Raw genomic sequence first — 17,362 nt, 5'->3', positions numbered from 1 at the left:
TTTGGAAGGTGTGGGGAGAGGGAATTAGCAATATCATCCGCACATGAGGAGAATCTTCCTGGGTGAATTAAGCAGAGAAGCTACCCCAAAGAAAGGACAACTTATATATATGCATGTGACTATCAGACTGAGTATTACCATATAGTGACATTCAAGACTAATTTGGGTTAATAAGCAGAAGTGAACAATTTCCTTCTGCAAAAGATAGTGGGTTCAATGCCCTGTGCTAATTTGAGAAACATCTGCAGCAAGCAATAAAAATGATTGTATTCAAGTGTAACAAGGTACAATTAAAACAAAGAACCTAGCCTGCAGCCCATCCCAATAGCATGCTTATTCAAGGAAAATAAAACAATGAAAAGGAAAGAAATATGCACTTGCGTTTCATATAATTATAGAATAGAAAGTATGGCAGATATGCTTAATTGTTGCTTAAATTTAATAAGGAATTTACCTAGCCATTTGGCTGAGCTAAGCTCATTATAAAGAAAGGTTTTAATTAAAGCTAAAGGATGCTTTGCATTCTGGCAGAAGTTGTGGGCTTAATGCAGATTTTGAGATGCAGTTTGGCCCTTCAGAGAGTAGCTGCAATCATGTGTTTCAGTCCTGCGATCCATAGGCTTCAGTCCTATGGAGTCAGTCGGATAGTATGCATATTGGCTAAGAATTTATGAAGTGCAACTGAGATATATACATTCCCCAGAGCCTGTCTGAGATTATGCATACTGCCCAGAGAATGTACAAAATCCTGTTGAGAGACACACATTCCTCAAGGCCTCTTCGAGAGGATGTATGTCAGCCAGAAAAAGAGCAGTTCCCTCTTCATGGACAGGTTATGTGGGGAATGTGCAGAATGGCTGGTTCTTATGCACATTAGCCATTCAGCTCACACTGCCCCTTATACATACATCATTGAATTACTTTTGGAAATTATTACAGTACTTAAAAGCCTATCTCAAGACTTCCGGGTTGGCGCCATCGCCGAATGGCGGACTCCCTCCGAGCTCCGGAGGGAGCCGGCTCGGCAGGGGCTGGGTTTTACCGCACCGGCGATGCGGGGACCCTTAGAAACCACGGCCACGGGGGCCGTGGACTTGGAGACTCGGCTAGCACCGCTAGCGCCCTCCCGACTCGTGAAGGAGCCTTTTTAAAGGCTACGGATCGGGTGCCGGGGAGAAGCGTGGTGCTTTGAGTCCTCTGCCACCCCTGCCGAGCGAAGCCGCATGCCATCCGGCGGAGAGCGCTGACTTCTTCCATTGAGAATTTGGACTTTTAACAACAACCCGTGAGTAAATTGGAAATCGGGTTTAAAAGAAGAAAAATTTTTTGGATTTGAGACGAGCGGGGGGGGATCTAAAAAGGAAGTCAGTCCCCCTCCCTATTGTAGACATTTTAAAACAAGGATTGGGAAGCCAAGGCCCAAAAAGAACGGCATCTTTGCTAAAATCAAGAATTCCATGATGGGAAAGTACAAGAATTGTGCTGGAGGAAGAATTGAAGGAGAAGGAAAATGCACCCCCCTCCCTGGGAACCGGGGCGATTGAGGAGTGAGCCTGGTGAAAAGAGCCGGTGATTTTGACAGCTGTCAAAGTAGCTGTCAAAGTCGGAATTTTAAAGAGGATTTTATTACAAGGACCTTGCTGGTCAAATTTGTTACAACTTGATATAATTTGTTAAGACTTGAATACAAAATGGCGAAAATACGGAGAACAATCGGATTTTTGGAAACAAAGTTACAACAACCCCCCTAGAGGAGCTTCGGGACATTACAAAGATGGGCGTAAGCCGGGAAAAATACAACACTTCGGAATTTCACAGAACTGGTTATCTCCTGGGAAAGCTGCAAAACTGAAACTGAATTTCGTCTACAGGGTGTTTAGACTAAAAGGAGACAACAGAATACTTTACTGAAGAAGGAAGGGACTGAACGCAAGTTTTTGTTCCTGAATAACAACAACCCATGTAGAGTTACTAAACTTCTGAATAAGAAAGTTTTAGCAGCGGAACAAGAGGAAGCTGGACTATAACCTTGAAAGAACAATGGGGGGAATTTTATAATTTGACATTTTTAAAGATTTAGGAATTAATTTTTAAAAAGTAATCCTAAAAATGGGAAATAATTCTGCAAGGAGTTGGGGGAAAAATGGGATTGATGGACTTAAGACTTCCAGGCTGGAAACATAGATTGGAGGATAAGGGAAATTAAACCGGGGAAGGGGAGGGAGAATTAGAATCCAAAGGCTTGCAACTATTTTCTGAATTGGTTTTCTTTTTTCTAATATATTTCTTATTTTTTTTTTTATACTTTTATTCTGTGTGCTTTTACTTTAATGGGAAAAAAGGGGGACATTGTGGAAAGAAAAGGGGGCGGGCTATGGGGAGAGATCTTTTGCTTTTTTTTATCAAGGGTGTTGCATAAGGTTTGTATAAATTTAAATTTGAACAATGGGGTATATAAATTGTGCTTCAAATCAGAAACAGAACTTGTGGAAACAACAATATGAAAGGGGAATACGGTAGGGGTGAGGGAAGGGGGGAGTCCCAGAAAGTGGATGTTTGAAAATAAGGTTCTGAATGTATCTTCATAATTTCTTTTTTTCTCTTTCTGTATTTTGGAAACTTCAATAAATATTATTTAAAAAAAAAAAAAAAAATAAAAGCCTATCTCAAGTCTCCGTCGGCCACATTTAATCTATAATGTGGTAAATCTGGAAACTCTGACACACAGACATTCTGTGCTCTTTCATAGGTTCTGTCTACCCAGCACATAATTTTGTTGTATTGTGTTGTGCTACTTTCCTAACTGGAAGGGGCATTGGAAATTATCTGGTTCACCTCAGTGCTCAAGGCAAGATCCAACTACAGCATCCCTGACAGGTGCTTGTCCAGCCTCAGCTGAAATCTCTCCAGCAAAGAGAGCCCATCGCTTCTGAAGGCACTGAGATAATCACATCTAGATGGTGTGCATGTCCATCATTGGATTGTGCCTGCTGATCTGAGCAAAGACAATCTAGTGACATCATGTACCGCTGGGCCAAACAAATTTGTGTCAGTGCAGGACACTGAATTCCTCAGAGCATGGAGCTGATCTGAGCAGGGGAAACAGGGGTTGTCCTTTGCCCCATTCTACTTCTCCTGGATTGGTGCTCAGCAGGCCTGGCTCATCCATGCGGTGGAGGGAAGCCGCCAAGCTGGTGCCCTGCCTCTGGCTTCAGAAGCCAGCACCAAACTTAAAGGAACATTACAGCAATTCTGGCATCACAATGCAAAGATGACACTTAAAGTGACAGACTTAAAATAGAACAGATTTGGATGGTTTTGAAATAGTATTAGAATACAACGGATTTTATATAAAACAGATTTTAAATAAAACCATTGAAGTCGAATTCTGAATTCAATCCCTCCAGATATGTGGATTTAAACAAATAAATTAAATGGGTTTCTTGCTGACGCAATAACCGTTCAAAATCTTGCCCAACCCCACACTTCTTCTGGTTCACCCATAGTACTGTAAATAATAAATCTGTATCCAAATGCTGATGTGTGATCCAAATCTGTTCTATTTTAAGTCTGTCACTTTATGGGTAGCATTGACGTATTGTTCCTTTAAGTTTCTTTACATTGTCTGCAATAATTGTTATTTGAGAAACCTGTGGTCAACTTTATATGTCCTATGCATTTGTGTTGTAAGCATCAGCAGCTACACTATCCAGTGAGCCCTGATCCATTAGTATGAATATTTCATTGATAATTATTCGGTATGTACCTCTTTATATATTTTGTTCTACTGTATAACTTATATGCAGGTTGCTCAGTTTTCTTGTCATTCATTGCTTGGAGTACCTTATATTCCATTTCTAGCCGATGAAGACTTTATTCCGAAACAGTTGAACTATTCCAGATATACTGTCCTTTTGAGACTTCGGAGAGACGTCTTCCTTTGAGAGACGGCTTGGCGTTCCTCACTATTCATTGATTTGTTTGATTCTCTGTTTGACTCAGATACATATAACAACTTGTAGTTACTTGCATATTTTGTGAGATGTGTTGTATGATATATACATCATTTTGAAGTGGCTTGTTCATATATTTTGAATGACATCGGGGTCAAGGAAAGTCAGGGTAGGGAGTGAGAAATGTCCCTATTTTGGAGGGTATGGAGCATGCACTTCCAAAGCAGAGTCCTTTAAAAATAGAGATTCCTCCCCTGAATTGCTGTCTGGCAACTTTACCTGGCCCTCACCCATCAGTTTAACTGTCATTCTGTGTGTAGTTTTTAACAAATGCAGAAGCCAGATGAAATTTTAAGAGCTAGAACATCAATGATCACAGCAGTTCCAAAGGCTAAAATAATTTGCCATATAATGCAAATAATGCTTCCTTTCCTAAAATAGCTGTTCAACTGGTTATATTTAAATAAAGCAACGGTGGGAAACACATCAAGCAGAATTCAAAGTGAAGTGAAAACTCCTTTTGATTTCCCAGTAAAGCCAATGAATTCTGTGAACAAATCAGGGAAGCAGACAAGGCATGTACACTTTTAAGAACTGCTGCTTGTTCAGATACTTGAAATGTTATCTGGCATTTAGGAATTGGAGACAACATAATATCCCCCCTCCTTTTGATAGACTGCACAGTATTTGTGCCCTGAATGGTTTCGATGAGGAAGTAAAGAGGGATGAGTGGTTTTTAAAATGTGGGTGGTGTTTTGACAACAATTGCCCTGCACAATTCCTATGGATGCTAACCTTTCTTGGCTCCTGGTTCTCCAGGCAGGCTTCAAAGAAGAAAAAAAAGGTTGAAATGCTATAATTATCTGGGCATAGCAATCAAGAACCGCTCCCATATCATTCAAAATGTTCTAAGTATTTCTTGATGCCTGCAGATATTCAGAGTGCCTAAGCACTCTTTGAAATTGTGTGAATTCAATTAACATGCACATATTTGGTGCTGTAAACAGCAGCTGGGGGAAGCAGCCTTGGGACTGTGGAGCAGTGCGGGTGCCTTTTTCAGCTTGCCATAAGCCAAATTTTATGTATTCTCTTGTGATTTTCTCACCATATTCTCTTGTCATTTCCTCACCCTAAATGGGGTTTCTTGGGTGAAAGCCACACGTTACTGGTGGTCAGCATGCCTGACAATTTTACTTGGGTCTCCCTCTTATATCCACCAACTCCATTTGTCAGCCCCTGGCTCATATTTGTAAGTCTGGGAAAGGAAGGCGAAACGGGTAGATGAGCAGAATGTTGGGGAGCCATTATGAATTGCGGTGAAATGGTTCAGCTCATAATGGCTCAGAGATGTTTGTCCCCTTCGTCATCTCTGTCTGAAATCTGAGTGCACGATGTTGGCCACGGGTTCTGGTTGGCCCACAAGGCTGGTTTGGATGGATGACCTTTCCTGAAGTTTAGATTTGCTATGCAGACACACAGCAGAGAAGCTCAGTTGTTGGGCAAGAGTAATCACTGTCCGCAGTGGACAATGTTTTCCTGCCTATGGCACCTCTGACTTGTGCTAGTTCATGCTCCACTTTCAGAGCTCTTCTGAGCAAAATTGCCTTTTATAGTCCCATATGGGGGACGTGAGGCTGTGGAGGGAGGCCCTGCTATTTTGAAAATATGACAAGCATTATCTTGGATCCTTTGTTATGAAAGAGAAAGCCTTCCATAGAATCTATTACGCAGAATGCAGACTGTAAACATAGGCTGCAATTTAATCATTATCTGGCTTTCTGCTGTGTTATCTTCTATTACATCTGCTGAAAATGGCAAAGGAATTGCAAGCAATTATTGGAGCCAATTAAATAATTTTCATTCTTATTTGCTTTTTCCACCCAGGCGAAGAACTCTGATAAACAGGGCAGATCGTGTGTGTGTGTGTGTGGATAATCTGTCCTCTTTCTCTGTGTGGAAAACATTAGATGGAAGGGGTTGAAGGAACAGAGCCAGGAGCACATACACAAGCCTGGCAAACTTCGTCATGACCGGGTTATGCAGGCCGGCTAGACAATTATGGGTTGGCCTGGTATAGCTTTAGACCACAGGTCCCTCTTGTGGTTAGAGTGTTAGTAGGACCTGGGAGAGACCGGGTTCAAAGTCCCCACTCAGCCATGAGGCCAACTGGGTGATCTTGGGCCAGTCACTATCTCTCAGCCTAACCTACTTCACAGGGTTGTTGTGAAGATAAAAAGGAGCTACCAAGTTCCTTGGAGGAAAGGTGGGGCATCTTTACAAGTATTGACACTGCCCAGAAATGGAGTGAAGCCATGTAAATTAGGGTTAAGAACTTAATTTGTTTGGGGGGGTCTGTTCTTAACCTGAAACTGTCCTTAACCTGAAGCACCACTTTAGCTAATGGGGCCTCCTGCTGGCGCCGTGCAATTTCTGTTCTCATCCTGAAGCAAAGTTCTTAACCTGAGGTACTATTTCTGGTTAGCGGAGTCTGTAACCTGAAGCATCTGTAACCTGAAGCATCTGTAACCCAAGGCACCACTGTACATTTAAGGTTGAAATAGAAAATGCCAAGGTGTAAAGAATTCACCTTGCTGCAGGGTGAAAAGTAGTCTTATCTGAGCTTTACAACCACACCATATAGAACAGCATAAAACATGCTATGCTGTTTCTAATATTTTCCCATACAGTCTGGTACTGGATGAAGGAACAGAATCTGACCCTTCAAGACTGCCTGCAAAGCACTAATTCTAATTTATTGGCACCGTAATACCTGCAATAATCACAATATGTAGAATTTGCATTTTCTGGATGGTTTAAAAACATCCTGCAATTAATCATTACCAATTTTCAATGAAACAACAATTAGTGTTTGTTTTTTTAATAAATTGCTGCAAATTGTGAAATTATTTTGCATCTTGCCTTTTCCTTTTCCTGTGTCAGACAAAGGGGAAAAACTTAGATTGTACCATAGATTCTATTCTTTATTGTCAATTAGAAGTTGTGGTGAGGATTTATAAGTGAACCTAAAAGTGCTGCTCATTTTCAAACACTCAGAACGGGCAAGCAAATTCACACATTGCATTGTTTGTGCTTAGACCAGAGTCCACTCTGATGTATAGTTGAGTTGCCCTCTATCAGAAACAAAATGTGCAACTTCCAGTGTATACCAAACCATTCAAACAAAAACTGTTTAATCTTTCCTTTCACTGCTTGCATTTGATTCTTAAACATTGAAAGAAGAATCTCTCTACAATATGAAAAAGCATCAGCATATAATGGTCTGGATTGTCTGAGATAAGTGCTCACAGCCGCTCTGTGAAGAATGACTTGCCCAAGTGGTTCAATTCCAGTTGGTACTGCAGATGCTCAAAACTTAGGCGATGACGTAAAGCTGCTCGCCGAACCTGCAGGACATGGAAAAACTATTAACAACAACTCCTTTGCTGTTTCTTTTCTATTTCAACAAGGGCTGCGCTCAGTATTACTGCTTGCTACTATGGATGCTGGGGCGCGGGTGGCGCTGTGGTCTAAACCACAGAGCCTAGGGCTTGCTGATCGGAAGGTTGGCAGTTCGAATCCCCTTGATGGGGTGAGCTCCTGTTGCTCGGTCCCTGCTCCTGCCCACCTAGCAGTTTGAAAGCACGTCAAAGTGCAAGTAGATAAACAGGTACCGCTCCGGCGGGAAGGTAAACGGCGTTTTCGTGCGCTGCTCTGGTTCGCCAGAAGCGGCTTAGTCATGCTGGCCACATGACCCGGAAGCTGTATGCCGGCTCCCTCAGCCTATAGAGCGAGATGAGCGCTGCAACCCCAGAGTCATCCGCGACTGGACTTAATGGTCAGGGGTACCTCTACCTTTACTATGGATACCAATTATGAGCTCCATCCAAGGAGCTGAGGTTGGCTCCATTTGCATCAGGTACAATCTGATGACCTGGTGTAGACGAGACTTCCACGGCCCTTTTACATTCATTCTTCCTCTTGCAACAACTTTCTTCCCTTAACTCCTTCCTTTCCATTCCCAGTTTATTTATTCATTCATTGAGATAATAATAAATATTGACCTTTTACCTCACTTTCTAATATTCCATTTCCCTTCAGAGGAGGGAGATCTTCCTTCCCCTCTGAATGCCTCTCAGTCACCTTTATTTATTTGTGGGGGTTTTTAATAAATAACTTTTATTAAAAAATATCGTAGTTTACAAAAGTAAGGGCATTGTCTCTTTTTTCAGGTCATAAAGTCTTTTCTACAAATCAGTTCCATTTTATATGAGACAATAGTGTTGTGTACAGTATAAGGTCGGATCTAGCATGCAAGTGAGGAGCTTCTGCTGGCATTGTTACGAAGAAACAAACACTGAAAGGAGTGTTCACAAAACTAATGAGCAGGATAGCACCTGCACATTTTGCCTTGTAACTTGGATTGTGCGGGGACTAGAGATTTAATTACTACATCATGTCCGTGTTCTGAAAGCAAGTTACCAGTGAAATGCAAACCATTCCTCTCTTCCAGGCTTTCACCTGATGCCCTTATGGTATGAGCAAGGCCTTCACTATATTGCTGACATTATTTCTCAAATGCAATTGTACATGTCTGAAGGTTGTTTTCTCCCCATGAAAAGTAGGAATCAAGCCTCAGAAAACAAGCGGTCCTCTTGTTTGGACTGAGAGGATTTCCTCCTTGCTGCACCTGCCTAAAAACTGAAAGGGGGGGGGGAGTTGTCTTCAAACTTTACCATCTTCAGTTGTTTATTAGCATGGTACAGCTCCTCTTTCACTTCTGCCTGCTCCCTCTTTCTGGCCCTTTCCAGACACCTGTCTTCTTGTTTTGCCAGCTCCACGGCCATCGCCTTGCCGCGCTCCCAGCTGCAGAAGCAGAGGCAGGACAATTTTGTGAGCAGCACAAACCAGTCATTGCTGTTGTATTAATTGCAGAATGAAGACATTTCCAAACTTCTTTTTGAGGGCCAGGCTACATGTTACATTAAATGCAGTACTGCATTTTAAGCAGGGCTTTTCTTCTGGCGGTATGCAACAGTACGTACCACCACCCTTGGGGGAGGGGGGAGGAGGTGAGAGGACTCTTGGACCCCGTCAGAGCATCCTGCCTTCCTCCCACAGCCCGAGAAGCATTTGCCCATCTTAGGGAAGGAGGTGTGATGCTCTGGCACGATCCTGGAGCCCTGCTGCTTCCTTTCCAAAAACGGGCAGGCAAGGCCTCTTCACCTGACTCCTGACTTGTCCCTAAGTGCAGATCATGGTTTGTGGTATAAAACAAACTATGGTTAGTGAAACATGCAAGCATGTTTTGGAGCTGACCAGATTTTTTTCTTTGAAACTATGATTCCTGGTTCTACTGTAACAACATGGCAAGAATCATGAAAAACAAACCTTTGGTGAAGTCTTCCTCTTGGCTGAAAGGGAGGATGGGGTGTGAGAGGGAGAAGTTTGCAAGCCTGTGGCTTTGTGCAGCCTCCTTGTGCATGGCTTAGTGTTGTGTGTTAATGCAGCCAGAGGTTTTTAAAGGGGGTGGGACTAACCCCACATACATCCCTCCAGCATATGTGCAAATAAACATGCGTAAATGTGTGAGCCCTATTCCTGCAATCCTCAAACCAGGAACCACTGTAGGAATGAACCATATGACAAAATGCAGAAAGTGGAGCATGAAATGAACAAAGATTTTAATAGAATGGTTTGGCTTCAATGTGATGTTTATGTTTTGTTGTATTTTAACCTGTTGTTTTTTGGAGAAATGTATTGGTATTATTGTGAGCTTCTGTATTATGAAGGGTGGTATAGAAATGTTTCACATAAACACATAATTATGTGGGGGGGGGGTTGTCCTTTAGTTCATAGCTAAATGCAATGTAGTGAGCATCCATAGGAATCACACAGATGCTGGTTATGCTTTGCCATCCAGAGCAAAGGAATGGCTCTTATCTGCCAGCCACAGCCAACATCTGATGTGGCTTTCAGACCCAGCACAGAGACTGGCTTTAATCAGGCCGTTGGGTCTGGAAGGTTTTGGTGTTTATCATCAATTTGTGAGTTTTTGCCTAGCTGCATTTTCAGCTGGGTGTCAAAAGCTTTGCCACCCTGGAGGCAGCCTGTGTCATTGTTTCTTTACTGAAAAAAAGGCTTTTAGCCACTAAAGTCCACAGTTAGAAAACAGGATTTCAAAATCCATTTACCTTCGGAGCAATTTAGCATATGCTTGAGCTTTTGCTAACATCTGAAATGCAATGAAAGATAGTTAGTGCAAAGCAAAAGCAGGGCTGAAACTAGGCTTTCTGTCACTCAGGGCAAAGACCTAGTCTCTCTCTCTCTCTCTCTCTCTCTCTCTCTCTCTCACACACACACACACACACACACAGAGAGAGAGAGAGAGAGAGAGAGAGAGAGAGAGAGAGAGAGAGACGTGCATTTGTGTACACACACATACACAAGTCAACACATTTGTTCATAAAGGGCATAAAGACAGTGGGACTTACTTCTGAGTAGTAAGGCTTCCAGTTTCTGGCTCTAAAGAATAAAATAAAATAAAAAACTCCACAAGTTTGTTAAAAAAATGCCGGCTGCTGAACCATTCCAATTAAAGAATTTAAAGTGGATTAGCTACATTTTCCTTCCAAATTACAAGAAGGGATGAATACAAAATGCTTTGTATGTCAGCATCACATTTCTTTCATTGCAGGTATTTTATTTCCAGTATAAAGAGGACTCCGTTTTTGTAGCTGATTGTATGAAGCCGTGCCCTCTTTATGTATTCACATGCTGTAAACATGCATGTTGTCCTCTAGAGCCAAACACACTGAAATATACTCAGAGTCGAGAGTGGATTTCATGCTCTTTACTCAGCTCATAGTGGTGAGGAGGGAATGAAAGTCCCCCCAAAATATCTGCTTTATATACATTATTTACACAATGGGCTGCACGTGATTGGCTAATTCCGGGATTCTCTTGTAGGCCAATCAGGTTGTGGATTCACTTCCACCTGGAGCTGGATTGGGTGGCTCCTGCGAACCAATCAGACTGCTGCATTCTGGACCCTATTGTTCTAGGGCCAATCAGACTGCTGCCTTTTGGATCCTATTCAACTCAGTACATAACACACACACACACACACACACAGAGAGAGAGAGAGAGAGAGAGAGAGAGAGAGAGAGAGAGAACACATAAGCAAGCAATACTCCAAAGTGCTTATCTTGTGAACTTGACATTTAAATTGTTTACACAATGGGCTGCTTCTGTTCCCCAAAAAAGGACAGGAGGTGGTGTTCTGATCTCTTCACCACTTTTAATTGATCTCTGAGACATTAAGGGAAACAAAAGAAGAAAGCAACAAAACTTCCATTTTTCAACTTTGCTTGGAGATCAACTTCTCCAGGATTTCTCTTTTGCACACAGTTCCAAAAACAGACAGGAGGAAAGGGGAAGGAGGATCGTTTCCAGGTTTTCCTGCTTCCCTTTGCAAATTAGCATCCCTCCGATGCTCAGCAGCTCAAGACCCACACTACCAAAGACTCTGTGGTGCCGAATGTCATGGGGCAGGAGTCAGCTTCACCTGCTGAGCAGCAGCCTGAAGGAGCCAAAGGCAGAGTGACTCCACTCTGATCAGCCTTCTTGCTCCTGATGTGAGCCAGCCGGCTCCAGCTTTCTTAAGCAGGGTTTGCAACCTCAGTCAGTTGCTGCGAACAATGTTTGCCTGGCCAGACCTTGCTGCTTCTTGCTTCTCGTTACCTTGGATTCTCGGCTTTCTTGACCCCCGGATAGTCCGACTACGTGAACTGAGATGCCCCTGCCCTTAGGACTGGACTGAACCTTGTATATGGACTCTGCCTCCAGGCAAGGACCCCCCTGAGACTTGGCTGGTTGGCTGGCCTCTCCCGCCACTGAGCTTTGCTGAGGCTGAGCAGCACAGGACTACGACACCCAAGGACCCTTTTAGACTCCGGAGCCGGCTGCGGTCAGAGGAAGCCCCCCACAAGCTGGGAGCTTCAGTGGCTCCCCTCTAGAGACTTTGCCTGGGGCTGAGACCCCAGCCAGCCCCCTGGCAAAAATTCGAGCTTGTACCCTGTTCCTAATGGGAGAAACAGAAGCCCTTTCTCATGCCACCCCAGGGATGCTGGCAGCTGGCTGTTTGTCGGCATTTGCAAACGTAATGCAGGAGATATGCAACCACAGGGGGAGCCAGTGCTCTGGAGAATCTCCTCATGTGATGAGAAATATTTTCCTAGATCTTCACTATCCTGTATTCACTATTGCTTGTGGGAATGTAGTCCAATATGTCTCTCCACAGGGTCAGTCAACTGGCTAACTAGCTACTCTTATCACATCATTAGACGTTGACAGGAGACCATCGTCATATTGGTGCTAAAAGGATAAACAGCTCTTATTGGTGCCTGGATGGGAGAGATCCTGCAAAGACATTTATGCCAGCTTGGGAACAATGATGGGGGGAAGGTGAAATATAAATGTAAGAAAATAAAGTGTAGGCCACACATGGTCCGTAGCCACTCACAGCTGACAAAAAAGTTGGCAAAGGCAAATGTGAGGAAAATCAGGTTCTGATCAGGCAAAAATTCTATAACGATTTTGAAGAATGTTAAAGGAATGTTCTCAGGAGAAACTTTTAGACATCCCAGAGTTGCTATTGAATTTTAGATGAAGCGAAATCCAGGATCCATTTTGAGAGTGAAAGGCCATTTTCCAGTACACACCGGCATGGGTATAAATTTCATTTAATTCACTGGGACAAGTTACTTTTGAGCTGACATGTATAGGATTGCACATATTTGTGGGGATTTCAAATGAAGTTGTTTCAATATTGTTTGTTGAAAGGGCGGCATTTTATTTGTAATTTAAAAAATTCCAGTCATGTTTTAGACTCGTCTAATATCCATGAACCATCAAACTTTGCTCAGTTTCTAACCTGGCATTTCCCAATAACTCAGGGCAGTTAATAACTATTTTAAAAATATGTGCAATAGAGACAAAATATACAATTATATTAAAATCTGCTTAATCCTGACAGCTGAATTAAAAGGCCAAAGAGGAAAGTTTTTACAGTTTTCCCATGAAGCATTCAGCCTTGGACTTAGATGGAACTTATTAATCTGTGGAACACACTGCCACAGGTCCGTGTGTCACGCTCGCATTAACCAGCAGCAATGTTCTGGGCTCCTCCATATTTGCAATATCAGCCTGAAAGTTGAGGAGTGCTCTCCTGTGCATATTCTAGAAGCCACCCAGGCTGCCTTGCCTTGTGTTTCTCGCCAGGGCCCAAGGTCCTACCTCTTCCTCTTTCAGCAGCTGCTCGCGTGTGATGACATTGCTGTCTGTGCCGGTCTTCTCCTTGGCGGATGCCATGCTGCTATGGGACCAGGGGGGCAAGTGGGGAGCACCGCTCTCTGCTCGCTCGCTCGCTCTCTCTCTCTCTACTAGCCTGATGCTGTTTGCATCCCTGGTTGCCATGGGAGCAGACCATGCTTCCAGAACTGTCAGGCCAACACAAAGGTCCCGAATGGCAGCTGCCAGTTGCCTAGGAGAGGAAAGGGAGAAGCAGGCCCTGCCTCTCGCCTTCATGTGCCCAGATCTGAGCTAACCGTAAAGGCGATTTCCGCAGTTCCTTTGGGAGAGAGGGAGTTCCTTTGTTTCTCTCCTCTCTCAACTATTCTCCAAGTGCACGTTCACATACTCCAAAGCAAATAAATTCTCCCTGGAGAGACAAACACCAGAAATGTAGTCTTAAAAAAAAAAAAAAAAAAACTTTGATCATTTTTTCCTTCCCTGCATTTTCCCAGCTGCCACCCCTGTCGCTCCCATAAAGTTACCCCTCCTCCTCTGTCCTTCTGTGTTGAGTTTCACGTGGCATTAAAGGACCTTGCAATGGATGATGTGGGGAGGGTGGGGGGAAAGGGTGGGCAACTGTGTGCCCCCCCCCCCGACAAATTGCTTGCCCTGCTTTCATCATATGGAAATGCACATCAAACTAGAAAAGCAGTTACAATCCTGCCTGATTTGTGCCACTGATTTCAATAGGCCTACTCTAAGCATGGTAAAGTATGCATCCAACTTACTGAGAGAACAAATGAAATAAAATTAGAAAGCAATTTTCAAATGAGAAATTACATAAAAATGGCAAGTAGGAGCAGTCTCAAACCACAGGAAGTACCTTCAGCCCAAAGAGTGTTTGAGATGTAAATGAACAATTACCAAGCGCTTCCTGTCTTTTCATAAAAACTGTTATGTGGACCACAGAGTGCTCAAGTTATAGTGCCATTTTAGATTAAAATGAAAGTTGTTCCTATTATGATATATTTATTAGGCTGTATTTTATGTTTTGCATGCAAGTCATTTGTCTTTCCCCAAATATTTTTTCAAGGATAGCAATCCAGGGAACATTATATATCCTTGAGGGTTTTATTTCATTTTTTTTGATACAGAGGAAATCTAGTATAGCTTTTTATTATTTAGAGTTGGAAATGTCTATTGAAGAGCAAAGGGTAATTTGGAATCCTTTCCTAGAAGCCTGGCATGTGCAAGGAGGCAGTGGCGTAGCGTGGGTTGTCAGCACCCGGGGCAAGACAAGTAATTTGCGCCCCCTAACCCGTGGATTTTAGCAGGGGGCAGAGAGCTGCGAGTGCAAGCGCCCCCCCCCCAGATGTTGCGGCCGGTGCGGCCGGCCCCCCCTGCACCCCCCACACTACGCCACTGCAAGGAGGGGCTCTGGAATGGGGAAGCATTTCTCCTGGGGAAGCCAGACTGTACAAGGGGCCAGACCCAACACTTGAGCCGGCCAGACCCAACGCTCAAAGAATGCCCAACAGACAAATAGTGACGGGGGGGGGTCTCTGCTAGGTAGGGGTGCCACCTTTGGTCAAGCAGGACAAAATACAGGATAGGTGGGGCAAGGACAGGTTGGGGGTTGGGACTGGGGGGCACACACACTCTCGTGACACCAAATCCTCCCCCCTCTTGGAAGGGCAGGGCCAGGGGTAGACGGCTGGCTCCCCATGCTGGCGTCAGAAGAGATGAGCAGGGTGGAGGAGGGGTCAGGTTGGGATGGCGGAGGGGGCCAAGTTGTGTCAACTGTGTGCCCATCTTCAGATCCGCCAGCACTGTCTCCAGTGAAGCTGGTTCTTCACCTCTTTTTCCTGGAGTGCACCGAACCAAAGTGTTTTAGTTGTTTGTAAACATTGATTAGTGGACAAGAGGCTAATAAAAATATGAGGCCATGGAACATGCTGTTCTTTTGCAGCACTTTCTGTTTTATGTAATAAAACCACAAGGGGTTCCATTACATAAATAAGCGTCTCATCATCTGTGGGTCCTGCGTTTACAGCAAGGTGCAACACTGTGGAGTTTCACACAAAAAATTGTGATTTGCCAGAATAGATTTTTAATAGGTATCACTGAGTTTCTGGCTTGTTTGCAATTCAAGTTACAAGCCATGCTTGCGGTTACAGGCAATTACACCACAAAGACAATGCCCACACTTTATCATATTTCTTTTTTGAAAAGCCCCTTATTACTCCCCCCCCCCCACCAGCATTTGATTTTTACTGAGATGTGCTTTGGCAAAGGAATGACAATGTATCCTATGAGCTGTACATGCAAATGATTTCCCTGAACTTTCTGTTGAATATAACAGCAACCCTTATTTTGTCTGTTTACTTATATACAGGTTTTCTTCAGCTCTCATTCCAAGGCTGCATGCAGCTTATTCATGTCGATGATCAGCTGGTGGATTTGCATGCAGTGGAACAAGGAAAACTGGGAAGTTTCGCCAACGTCAGCATTGATATGTGCGCCATTATTGATCGGTGAGTTTAGAGCATGGGGTGACGTGGTGGGTGGCGCAGCGTGAGATGGATGTGGCAGGAGACAGGAGCAAGTTGCTTTGAAAACTCCCAGGCCGTTTTTCTGCATTTAAATTCTGCTGTGTTTCAACAACCATCATAAGACCTCTCCTCTTCAGCAGTGACTCCTAAGGGGTGGGTGTGATGGTGAGATGGGATTCCTGTGAATCATACAGTTGGAAGGGATCCCAAAGGTCATCAAGTCTGCACCCATCCCTTCAGGGATCTCTCTCTCATTTGTGTGTGTATTCATTAGTGGGACCTGACATTGTTATGACAGGAGCTTTCTCTTGGGCTCAGGAAGTCATGCATTCCCACTTCTGTTCTGGCTGCGCCTCAAGCGCAGGGGGGGGGGGACTTGGGAGGCTCCTCCTATTTCACCCAGCACAGACCAAGACTTCATTGTGAGGCCTGACATTGTTGTGACAAGAGCTGTCTCTTTCACTCCATCAGACACTCATTTGAACCTTTGCTGGCTGTTCTATACTTGCACACGTGGATTTATTGAATAAATAATTCCACCTTTGCAGCTGGACTCAAGTCTCTCAAACAGAGATGAGCAATTCTTTAAGGCTTACTCTTTTTCTCCAAATGAACAGATGAACTGGCTAGTATGGGCATACAAGATTAAAATACAGAGTATAGTGGTACCTCGGGTTAAGAACTTAATTCGTTCTGGAGGTCTGTTCTTAACCCAAAACTGTTCTTAACCTGAGGTACCACTTTAGCTAATGGGGCCTCCTGCTGCCGCCACGCAATTTCTGTTCTTAACCCGAGGTACTATTTCTGGGTTAGCGGAGTCTGTAACCTGAAGCGTCTGTAACCCGAAGCGTCTGTAACCTGAGGTACCACTGTATCTGCTTTTGAAAAAGATTAGAATCGGCTTTCCTTGTTCAGTATACATCTTTAGCACAAGAAGCAATTTTGTCCCCCCCCCCCCGGTGGATTTTCTGCAACTTGAGGTCTAGTCTGCTGTGAAAGAGCAGTCCGTTGAAATGGAGCTATTATATGATTATCCCTGAGAGAGCCAGGTTCCTGTGTGAGCTATAATAGGTGCTGTTTTCCCCTCATAAAAGCATTCATTCATTCACTAACATTTTCATTGTTAACATAAGAGTAGGGAATACATTTTAAAATTGTATACCATCGTCATTACCCCTGTTTAAAACATCTCTCCTTCTTGCTTATTATAAATACTGAGAAAGTGCCAAGGCAGAATAGACATCAGTGTTAATAATAGAATCCTGGAATGGCAGAGCTGGAATGCACCCAAGGGCCATCTAGTCCAACCCCTGCAAGACAGGAATCTCAGCTAAAGCATCCCTGGCAGGTGGCCATCCAACCTCTGCTTAAAAACCTCCAAGGAAGGAGAGACCACAGCCACCTGAGGAAGAAGGTGCCACCATTAATAAATACAGTGGAACCTCAAGTTGCGGACGTAATCCGTCCTGGAGGCACGTCTGCAACTTGAAGCATTTGCATCCAGAAGCGCTGTGTCTGCACATGCGCACAGTGCCATTATGCGCTTCTGCACATGCACGAATGGCG

General features: G+C 43.8%; 2 protein-coding genes across 3 annotated transcripts in view; one reads left to right on the top strand and one right to left on the bottom strand.

Annotated features, from left to right (window-relative positions):
- The window catches only part of CNTNAP2 (contactin associated protein 2), a 999,981-nt gene that overhangs the window by 652,817 nt on the left and 329,802 nt on the right, over positions 1–17,362 (top strand). For both annotated transcript variants that reach the window (XM_083577628.1, XM_083577629.1), the window contains one exon: positions 15,640–15,778. In XM_083577628.1, coding sequence (XP_083433754.1) covers positions 15,640–15,778 — 139 coding nt within the window. The remainder of the gene's footprint in view (positions 1–15,639; positions 15,779–17,362) is intronic.
- Positions 7,128–13,410, bottom strand: CFAP141 (cilia and flagella associated protein 141). The gene is made up of 4 exons (XM_083578386.1): positions 13,248–13,410; positions 10,145–10,185; positions 8,687–8,816; positions 7,128–7,357 (listed from the first exon to the last, which is right to left on the bottom strand). The coding sequence occupies exons 1-4, from the start codon at positions 13,320–13,322 to the stop codon at positions 7,256–7,258; spliced, it is 348 nt and encodes a 115-aa protein (XP_083434512.1). The 5' UTR covers positions 13,323–13,410; the 3' UTR covers positions 7,128–7,255.

This window comes from Podarcis filfolensis (assembly GCF_964270895.1).
Source record: "Podarcis filfolensis genome assembly, chromosome: 12".
NCBI lineage: Eukaryota > Metazoa > Chordata > Lepidosauria > Squamata > Lacertidae > Podarcis > Podarcis filfolensis.
Note: the sequence above shows the minus strand (reverse complement) of the source record. Positions and strands in the feature narration are given on the sequence as shown.